This window comes from Prinia subflava, chromosome 9 (assembly GCF_021018805.1).
Source record: "Prinia subflava isolate CZ2003 ecotype Zambia chromosome 9, Cam_Psub_1.2, whole genome shotgun sequence".
NCBI lineage: Eukaryota > Metazoa > Chordata > Aves > Passeriformes > Cisticolidae > Prinia > Prinia subflava.
The window spans coordinates 28,857,314-28,867,604 of record NC_086255.1 but is presented as its reverse complement, the minus strand read 5'-3'; the positions used below and the strand labels follow the sequence as shown (position 1 = coordinate 28,867,604).

The following is a 10,291-nucleotide window of genomic DNA, read 5'->3' as shown; positions in this document are numbered from 1 at the left end:
CCCCTGCGGGCGCTGGGCGGGCAGGGCAGAGCCCGCCGTCTCCAGGTGAGCCGCGGTGGAGGTGTGGGGGGCTGAGGGGCTCCCCGGCCCTCCGGAGCCCTCGGCAGCGGCGCTCGCCCCGTGTTCCAGCGGGGCGGGCTCGGGGGCGCTGCCCCCGCCTTGTGGCACCAGGCACGGGGCGGGACGGGGCGGCGGCGGTCCCGGAGCCGGCCCCGGAGCCAGCGCGCCCGCCCCCGAGCCCTGCCCTGCCCTGCCCTGCCCTGCCCTGCCCTGCCCTGCCCTGCCCGCCGCGGGAGGGGAGCACCGGGAGCGGCGGGCCCGGCCCCACCTGCGGGCGGCCCGGCGCTGGGGTGAGCCCGGGACGGCGGGGCGAGGTGAGCAGCGCTGCAACATGGCCTCCGCCTCCTCCTCCTCCTCCTCCTCCTGCTCCGTCCCCTCGCGTCCCGCGTCCCGGAGCGGCAGCGGCCAGGTGAGCGCACAGCCCTGGGGCGGGCTGAGGCGGGCAAGCGGGACCGGCGGCTCTTTCTGCTTCTCCTTCTTTTCCCTTCGTTCTCCTCCTCCTCCTCCTCTGCGGGGCGGCGCGGGGTGGGCGCGGGGCAGTGCGAGCGGAGCGGGCGGTGCCCCCGCCCAGGTGCGCCCGTCCCGGCCCCGCCGTGAGGGCCGCGGGCTCTGCCGGGACCAGCGGTGGCCGAACCACTCCGAAAACAGCCCGGGAGCCCGCGGTGCTGCCCCGCTCCGCGGGAATGTGGCGCTTTGGGGTGCAGGTGTGTTGCTTTGCGTGTCTGCCTGGCTCGCGTTTCGCACCCCTGCCGTGAGGCAGCGATGTTCGTGCGGGGCGGAGGCTGAAAACCTCCCCAGGTACGGGCTGGAGGCTGCCACATCCCTGCCTGCCCCGCATCCTGTGTGCGGGTGGCTGTAGGGGACGCTGAGGGCTGCGCAGGGACATCCCCATAGAGCAGCTTCAGCGCTGCTGCAGGGCAGGTGAAGAGGAGATGCTCTTGAGGGCTTCATTCCACCGTGGTGCAAGAGGAATTGTTTTCCCCTGGCCTTCCCTCCTCCGCAGAGGTTACACCGAGGCCCCAGGGTCAGGTGAAGGAGCTTTGCTGCTGTGGTTTGTCTCCCCCAGGTATTCGATGGGATCGCTCTCTGTTTGTTGCTCTCCCAAGTGCTGCCTTGTGGTGTCAGTGGGCTGGTCCCGCGTTCTACTGCACACAAATGGCATAATCTGTTTTAACTGTGAAGATTTGTGTTCTCGGGGCAAAGAAAGAGCGCATTTTGGCCTATTACGGGCAAAATGACACTTCTTCCACTAGAAGTAAATTTAGTGAAAAGGAATTGGGATAACTGAATTATCTCTCACCTACCCCTTTTATTTTTTTTTTTGGGCTATATGCCCAGAACTCCTGAAACTAAAACTGAAAACTTTCAAGATTAAAGCTATAATTAATTAAGGCTAAATAAGCTTTATTCTCTTTCTTTTTTCCCTAAAGTTGATATCTTTTGAATCATTAAACTTTCCTGCTTTTAACACCACTTTGGCTAGTACTTGAAACACTTAACTGGACACAGAAGATGGAATATTATCTGTTTTACTGTAGATTGTTATGGTTTCTCATGTTTCCATCTCAAATCTGTGTGGTGTTCGTGCTTTGAAATGGAATGTAAATTAACACCCCGGGAGGACTGATCAGCTGGAAATAAGTCACTGCTCTGGCAGTCAGGCCCTCTAAGTTGTGGCTGGGCAAGGTGCTGTTCCCCCTGCCCAGCACCTCTGCTTTTTGTGAGCCCTGGGTTTGTAGGAGAGTTCCCAGAACAAGAGGACAGCCCTTCTTACTGTGGTGTCAGAGCTCCTGGCGTTTTTGCCTCTCTTTCAACAGCTGTCTCAAGGATAAAGGGAGAAAATGTGACCTTGTTCACAAAGTGGGTAAAACCTACTCTCTGAAAGGTTTGTAACCTAGGCTGGGAGACCTGAGTTCTTGAAGAAGGTGGCTGTTCTCAGTCTCCTAATTGTGTGTGTTACAATCTTGGGCTTGGAGTAACCTCAGGATCAGTGGAGACTCAGCTTTGTCCTCTGATCCTTCACACCATCAAGGGCTGCATGTTTCCCCCTGGTTTGAGAGGACTGTTAGATCAGGCTTTAAACTTTTAGGGTGTGTTTTTGTGTGGTGGGTAAGATGCTGAGATCCTGAGACACTGTCAATGCTCAGTGTTGGAAATGGGGACATGCTTTGACACAGGCAGAGTTTGTTAGTGAGTTCCTTACAAAAATATTTCTGCCACCTTTAATCTCTCTCTCATTTCTGTGGGAACTGACTAATGCTCATTGCATGATTTTTGTTCCAAATGAAACCATGCTGTCGTATGCTGTTACCCTGTTGATGCCTGCCAGAGGATGAGGTTGGGGTTTTCCATTTTTGAAAAACCTGTCACCTCTCCCATCTTTTCCAGATCCTAATTTATTGCTCTTGGGTTTTATTGGAGATAATGAGATCTGTCTGTTATAATGCACTGATTTGCAAAATCATGCGAATAATTGTATGTGGCTAAATGTTTTCCTTTTTTTTCTTTTTTTTTTTTAAAAAAAACCAAAAAAACAACAACAAAAAAAACCCCCAAAAAACAAACAAACAAACCAACCCCAAAAAACCCCACAACTAGTTACAGTTTTTCCTAAGATAATTTCCAGGCTTTGCAGAGCAAATTGCTAATGGCATAAGAAAAGAAAATAGTTTGTTATGCAGGGTTGTTTATAATCTTGCAGTACTTTGCTGTTGATTGTTTGGATGGCCCTTTGGTCTTTATTTCACTTCAGTGTTTTCTGAAATGTTTTGTTCAGAAGCTCGTGTTTTTAAAATGTGACAGGAAGACTAGAATGTACTTTCTTGTTTTAGTTCTTTTGTTTTGACAGCTCTTGGCCTCAACACCGTGAGTACTATTCCAGTCAATGCCTAGAAGTTAATTATGCTTGTAGGTCACCTACAGTGCTGTGTTTTGTTCCAAAGTGTTTCTATTTGATATACTTAAGATACTGAAAATTTGGGGTTAGTCTGCAGCTTGTAAGAGATCTTTGAACTTTGGAAATGAAAAACTTTTATGCTGTTTGCCACTTAGCTTAAAACTGGGGTGTTTGTGGGAAGAGAGGAGACAGTGGTCAAGCTGTTGTGCAGGGGGAGGAAAAAATCCAAATGCAGTCCAAATGTGAAAGCCACGTTGTTAACGCATCAATAACAATAAAAATAAATAATTTACTGCTAAAGTGGAAGTTTATTTCCACAGAGTAAGCTTTTAAGTGTGATCTGTGAGACTGCAAGTCCAATCATAGCTGCTCTGAAAAACAGTAATACATGCAGAAGTTATTCAGTCATTGAAAACTCTGGGGAAAATGGCAGTTTTGCAGTTAAAAACCTAAATAAACCTCCAAACCCCTCACTGTGTAGCATGAGCCTCAGTTCTAGACAATTGTTCAATACAAGCAAATTCCTGCCTCTGCTGTTTACTCTGGTTTTATCCTACATTTTTATCAGCCTATGTTTTGATTTTTTTTCCACTCCAAACTCATGGAGTTGTGTTCTTATATACTCTGTTTCTCAGAATTCAGTGCTCTTGACACCATGTAAAAATTAGCAGCATACTAATCCAGTTGGTGATTACCTGTTAAAGGTTATTTTTGCCACTCTCTGTTGTCTAGAGTGTGAATATTTCCTATATACATTAGGTTTTGTGATAAGCTGTTGATAATGGTACTTGTGGCATCCTGCTGGCATGGCTCATGGGATGACAGAATAAGATCTGGTATGTTGCATTAATTCTGAAAAAAACATGGTTTTACAATCTTTAATCAGACAAAGTTTCATTAGCTCTTCAAAAGAGTTTGACAAGGACTTGGCCTAAGGAAGATTTTTTTTTTTTTTTAACAGCTGGTGGCACTTGTTAGCTTTTTTCAGAGGCAGGGAGTGATGTAGATTCAGAGGCATGAGGGTAATGTTTTATATTTCTGTGGATTTTGTGCTTGACTTCTGATATGTAGTGTTAAATGGCTATTTATGATGCTGACATGCCTAAGAAGGAGAGTTTTGAAGCTTGAATTTTCCAAAACAAATCTTTCAAAATAGTTTTAAACATTGTTTTTCTTTCATTTCATAAAGCTAGTTTAGATTCCATTCCTTTCTTTGAAAAATTTTTGAAATTGGTCAAAAACGGAAAATGAAATGTTCCTTTTTTTTAATCTAGGGAGGAGGGGGAAAAGTAGTAGGAACTGTTACTCTCACATTCAGTAGTTACTAAGTGCCAGAACTTTGCTACTCTTTTGATGAGTTGCATGTGCTGCCTGCTGGTTGGTTCTGGTCACTTTTGCTCTCTCAGCTGTTGAATTACATCACCGTGTGCATAAAATACACAGAAAATCAGAGTTGCTTGCACTGTGTGTTTGTGCTGCCCCTGCTGTGGGGATGCAGTCACAGGCTCTGTAACTCGGAGGAGGATGAGGAGGACAGCAAAGAGAATTGCTTCAATAAAGTATTTATTGGCATGATTGTGAAATTCTGAGAAACCTGGCTCTGCTTGTGTCAGTCATTGCCTCATTGTTCTTCTGATGGTTGTGCACTCCTAAAGTCTTGCCCGGTTTTAGCAGCCTCTTGAGCAGAACCCTCCCTGTTTATAGTCTTGGAGCAGTGGCTGTTCCTTCTTCTCCCCTGGGATACCCCACAAAAATGAGTCTGCTATTAGCTACTTGATGATGTTATAATTTCTTAGCTTAAATGCATTTAAAGCTTCAGTTCCCACTGACTCCTTGGAGAGGAAAGGGTACCACGCTCCAATCACTCTCTGAAATTCAGGAAGTTGTTCTCTTCCAAGGGCATGCTGAGGTTGGTGCCCTTCAGAGGAGAAATTCTTCAAACTTTCCATATAATATCTGGAGCATGCATCGTGGCTTTATCAGGAGGTGTTATTGATCCTATCTGATCGTGGCTTGGAAAAAGCTGTGAGCTAATGACAGGAGCCCTGCATAGCACAGCCCTGAGTATTTCCTTTTGCCCCATGTGCTGCTGCTAAAGCCAGGCCTGGCTGAGCTGCTGCAGTGCCCTGCTGTTATTACCTTAAACAGGCTGTGATGACAGCTCCATTTAAAAGGGGAATCTGAAGTAACATTCTGCGATGACAGAGGAGTTGATGGCATATGAATGTTGTAGGAGAGCTGGTTTCTTACCACAGTCTTAATGGAGACTGGATTTTTAGGTTTTAAAACCTCTGTGATATTTTCCATCTGTTTTGGAAAATACTTGTAAAGCAATTTTAATAAAGGTAATTTCCAGATGACATGCACTGAACAGGTGCAAGCTAGTTTTATGATCTTTGCATGCTGTTGTTACTAGTACCGTATTTGAAGCATGTGCCTTTTAAAGAAAGGAATATGGGATTTCTAGCTTCCAAGACAATAAGTTTGCTATTAAAAAGCAGAAATCAACAAGATTATGAATGACCACACCCTGGCCTAATAACCAGCAAAGTTCCTCTGCTTTTACTTCTGTGGGGTCAGAATTTCTGCCTGTTCCTATACTGAGGGTGCTGATGATGTAGTGATGTAGTTTTGAGGAATTCCTTAGCACTAGGAGGATGTTCAAGCAGCTGTCTCTGTTTTTCTTCTGAATTTAAAATTTAGAAGTCTGAAGCCATTTGTGGTGGAAAACCTCCATTTTCATAGAAATGTTATGCAAACAGCTCTAACTTGGTTTTGACCCAGTTTACTAATCTGTAGATTTTTGTTGCATGTGTCTCACTCTTAGAAGATTATCTGCTTTTCTGTTTCTTGCCCTCATTTGTTGGGGGGGAAGGGTATGGACGTGCATGGGGAAGATTTTATTGAAAATCTCCTTTCCATCCTGTAATTTCAGACTTGTTTCTGTCCATTTAACAGTTTAGTGCTGCCTTGGCCAACTTAGTGGTTTCTGTGCAGATTCAGTTTCCTCAGAACACCTGTTCAGCTTCAGGTCCAAGAAAATTAATCTTGAAGTTGCTGAACTGAGCTGAGCCCAGAACTCCCGGTCACACCACAGAAGGAATCTGACAATGCTGAAAAATGATAATTACTTTTTAGCCTTTTCTCACTGAGATAATCTGATCTAAATGTGAACCCACAGGTGATATTTTAAAAGCACAAAAGGCAGGCTCCTGGGAGGTGCAGGTGTCCCTATTGAGGAGAGTTCATTTGAGCTATTAGAATCCTCCTTGTTTCTTTAAAACTTCCTTCTTCTCTGGGAGCTTTCTTTCTCTGTTTTGGAGGGATCCCAAGAAGCTGATTCCTTCTGCACTGCAGGACTGACCCTTTCATGGAGCTGTTTTAGGGATTGATGTGGATATTGAGTGAGAAGATAAAGAATGATTCCAGTGTGTGGTGAGTGGGGAGCGTGCAAGGTCGAGTGACATCAGTGTGCTCTTTAAATTGTATTTGTGGTACAATAAAAACTGGAAACTGAACAGAAAGGGTGAGTCAGCTGGTCTGTTCTGACAATCAATACTGCATTCAGGGAGAGCAAAAAGGCATTAATTATAGGTGTGAGTATTCTATAGTATTAAAAAGTAACATATACTAGTTCTCATGTGATGGTATTAAGGGAGAGGTTAATTAACTTGGCCAAACAGGGAGTAGTACTGACTTTATCATTATCTTCCGGGGAAATACCAGAGGAATGAATAAATTTAGTAACTTTCTCAAATCTAAAAATTATTCATTACATACTCTCCAGTGACCACAGTGCTGTTCTGTAAAGGCAAACAGTTTATTGAGAATCCTAAAAAAAAAAGAGGGGGGCTCGGTATGAGTATGTTTGTATTTTATTCAAACAGATAAATTGCATTGTCTTGTGTTTTGGTGTGTTTGGTTTTTGTAGAAATCTTAGGCCACTCCAGTAAGTAAAGATCAGCAGAGATTAGAGTTTAGGTATAATAATTGTGTTATTACCCTGTGTCTCTACTCACATGACTGTGTTGTGCAACATCCCAGGTTGCACTTTTTACATAAACTGGTGCATGTCTCACCCAGGACTGTGGAGCAAGTTCTCTTTAAAGTGTGGTAAGATAAAGGTAGACAAAGATTGGTAAGATAAAGGAAGACATAGATGGAAGATGTTCTTAACAGCCTCTTGCAACACTTAGCTGAGAACATAACATACACCTAGGCTTGCTCTCGTGAGGCTGCTGGAGATTTTAGGCATAATAGCTACAAAGAGATTGTGTTCAAATTTAACTGGGCTTTAAATTAGTGAAAGTGATGACTTGTTGTGCCACAGACACGACCCCATTGTGCAGGTGAACGATCTGTAAGTGTGATTCAATGTTTTAAATCTGATAGCAGAACCAATTTCCTTTCCTATCCCCCTCTATATCTGGATTCTGCTTGCTCCTGCTCAAAGAATACTGCAGAGAGAGCACATATGCATTTGTCTGAGAGGGCAAATAATTTCACAGGTCATGACTTTGCAAATGCATGAGGCAGCCTCACTCTGTGATAGGAGCCTTTGGTGGGAACTAGTTACAGTGATGAAGGAAAAGGCCAGAGCCTCCTACAAGGCATCCACCTTGTCAACATTTGCCCTGTAAAACAACAGCAACCAGTGCAGGGGCTCAGCTTTTGCAATTGGGATCATATGTAGGTCACAAGGCTGATCTTGGGGCTTGCTTGGTCTTAGACTTGGTGCTTATGTCCTCAGCTGGGAGGGCATAACTCACCCTGTGCCTTCAGCATCTCATTCAGGTGCCTTAGTTCCAAATACTTTTTACACAGCAGAGAACCTTCTCTTCCATGTTGTTTGTTTAGTTTGTTTGTTTTTTTTATTTGTTCCCCTCCCTCCCTTGGTGCATTAAATCTCCTGTTGAGCTCTGCTAAAAAAACCTGTTTATTTCCCTCCATCCCTCTGGAAGTTATCACTCTGGAAGATTTTAATTCAGTGAGGTACTCTTGCTCTTGGAGTTCTTGCTTTATCCCTCAGACACAGGCTAAACTTTGCAGCCTTCAGTCATTTTGGGGGCATAGCGCACAGCACATTTCTGAGAAGAGTTTTGTTGCTGTGGCTGGGGAGAGAGGGGCTGTAGGGCTGTTGTGACAGGGAGCAGGGGGAGCAGGGCAGGTGCTTTGCTCCCTGCTCTCACTGCTGCAGAAGGGGTTATGTAAATAGGTTGAGCCTTGCCTGTGATTTCTGTGATGTAATGTTTCATAAATAAGTGCTGTGGTGTTGGAAACCCAGGTGTCAGAGGCAGCAAGCCAAACACACTCAGAAACAATGGGACAAGTCTGAAGAGTGATGCAGTTTTCCAGCAGTCCTCCTGCAGGAGCTAATCCTGCATTCTAGGGAAATTCATTGGACACAACATCTTTCTGGAAGGGAATGAAAAATTGTGACATGTTCACCTGCACCTGGTTTAGTGGTTGGAAAAGCCTGGGACGAGCAATAAGAAGGTCAATAAGTCCCAAATGAGGCTGTTTTTATCAAGTCTCACAGATAACAGCAATGTTTCAATATAAAGATAAGATATACAGTCTGCTGTTCTAATTGAATCACAAATCAAACAGGTCCAAGAAAAAAAGAGAGAGAAGAATGCAGATGCATCAGTCTGTGTCAGCTCAGCATACCTTCCTGTGGGTGGCCTGGATCTCTTTCCGTGGGCTCCATCCCTGCAAAGCTGCTTTGTGATCTCAGTCTGATGTGGGTCAAAAGGGGAAGATTGTTAACATTCCTCCTGCCCCTCTCCATCACCATCTCTCAGTGGATATCAATCCTTTGGGCTCGTGTGGGAGTGGACAGTGGAATTCTGGGCTGCTTGTAACTGCCCTTCCAAATATTTCTTTCTCTGTCTCTTATCTCTGGGCAATGACCCAGCTCCCAATTTTGGATTATTATTATGAATTTTGGTTGATTTCGTAATTGCATTGCTGGTGTACCAGTATTTTCGTATTTTATTTACATTCATGTCCTCATCAGGATGTCTGTGATACAAAAAACAAACAGCTTTTGTCCAAGAAATCATAATTCTAGGTAGCATTCTCTGTTACTCAAGCCCTCTCAGAGCTGTCTTGCCCCTGGCTGGCACCCTGAATGTTATTGTTTATGTGGCTTTCTCCCCTCTTTAATAACGGGGCTGTATTTGCTTTGGTGCTAGTAAAGTGAATTTTGGTTTTACGGGCTAGAAACAACTGTATCTTCTGGCTGAATTTAAACTGCTTTCCAAGCAGTTCTAAGGCATGTAGTTTGTTCTGGAAATGAATTCTACTGGATGGTTGTAAGGAGTTTAGAATGGCTCTTTACAGCGGTACCAGTAGGTAACAACAGGCCTCTGAAGCCACTAAGGGCTTTTCATTTTGTGCTGCATTTGTTCCAACCATCATAACTCTAATGAAGTGCTCGTCTCTTTGATCCAGTCTCTTTCTCTTGTCTTTAATGTGCCTGTCTTCCTAAAGAACTTGTCAGAGGAAAATCCAATACTCAGTAGTGATCTATAGCTTGAAAAGCGAATGCACGAAGATCATCAACCTCACACTGAGCTCGGATGTATTCCCTGCTGGGAGGGGATATTCCAGATATGATTATTACAAAAGTTTAATGCTGGGGAAAAAGAAGTGTAGAAACAGAAACAGTTTTATGTCCCCAATACAGACAATCTTTACTGAAGATGAGTACTCAGTAAGAGCAAATTCTGCAAAGCTTGTGTGTTTAATGTTTCTTTTGTGCCCTGTTTTCCCCAAACATAAACACAGTGTACTGTAATGAAAGAGGCTAAAGTATGGTAATTTTATTTGGTCAGCCACATGGTATGTGTAACTGGACTGTGACATTTAGGCAGAAATCAGTATCACTCAGATTGCTCCATCTCTGGGTGCAGTAAGTGGATGGGGCCAGATGAGCAAAACTCACTGCAATATCTAATCAGGAGCAAGTGCTTTTCTTAAAGATGAAAAGGCCACTTTTACAACTGCTAGTTGTAAAAAATGAGTTTAATTTGAAAATGGATCCAGAGATTCGTTTCATTTTACTACCAGTTAATTAAGAAAAGTAATTGTCTTGGACACCTGTAATTTCTTCACCTGCTTGTTTTGATGCCACTTCCAAATGCTGCAGGTGATTTTGGCAGTTCAGCATCATAATCATGTTAAGCCTTCTGCATGAAGGACAGTATCTGAAAAATACTTCAATAGTATTGTGACTAAACCACTCAAACATTGTGTTTTATTATGTAAAACCCCTTTGTTCTTTATATCAGTTGCTGATGTAAGTGTAGCACATCCAGCTGCAGTAGTTGC

General features: G+C 44.2%; 1 protein-coding gene across 9 annotated transcripts in view; it reads left to right on the top strand.

The window, feature by feature from the left end:
• The first annotated feature begins 254 nt into the window (after window positions 1-254).
• The window catches only part of ANK3 (ankyrin 3), a 347,448-nt gene continuing 337,411 nt past the window's right edge, over window positions 255-10,291 (top strand). For 6 of the 9 annotated variants that reach the window (XM_063406078.1, XM_063406085.1, XM_063406077.1 and 3 more), the window contains exon 1: window positions 255-469. In XM_063406078.1, coding sequence (XP_063262148.1) covers window positions 392-469 — 78 coding nt within the window. In that variant the 5' untranslated portion in view covers window positions 255-391. Of the gene's footprint in view, window positions 470-498; window positions 765-10,291 lie in introns of those variants that run through there. The other 3 variants (XM_063406091.1, XM_063406084.1, XM_063406081.1) reach the window with 3 other exon arrangements.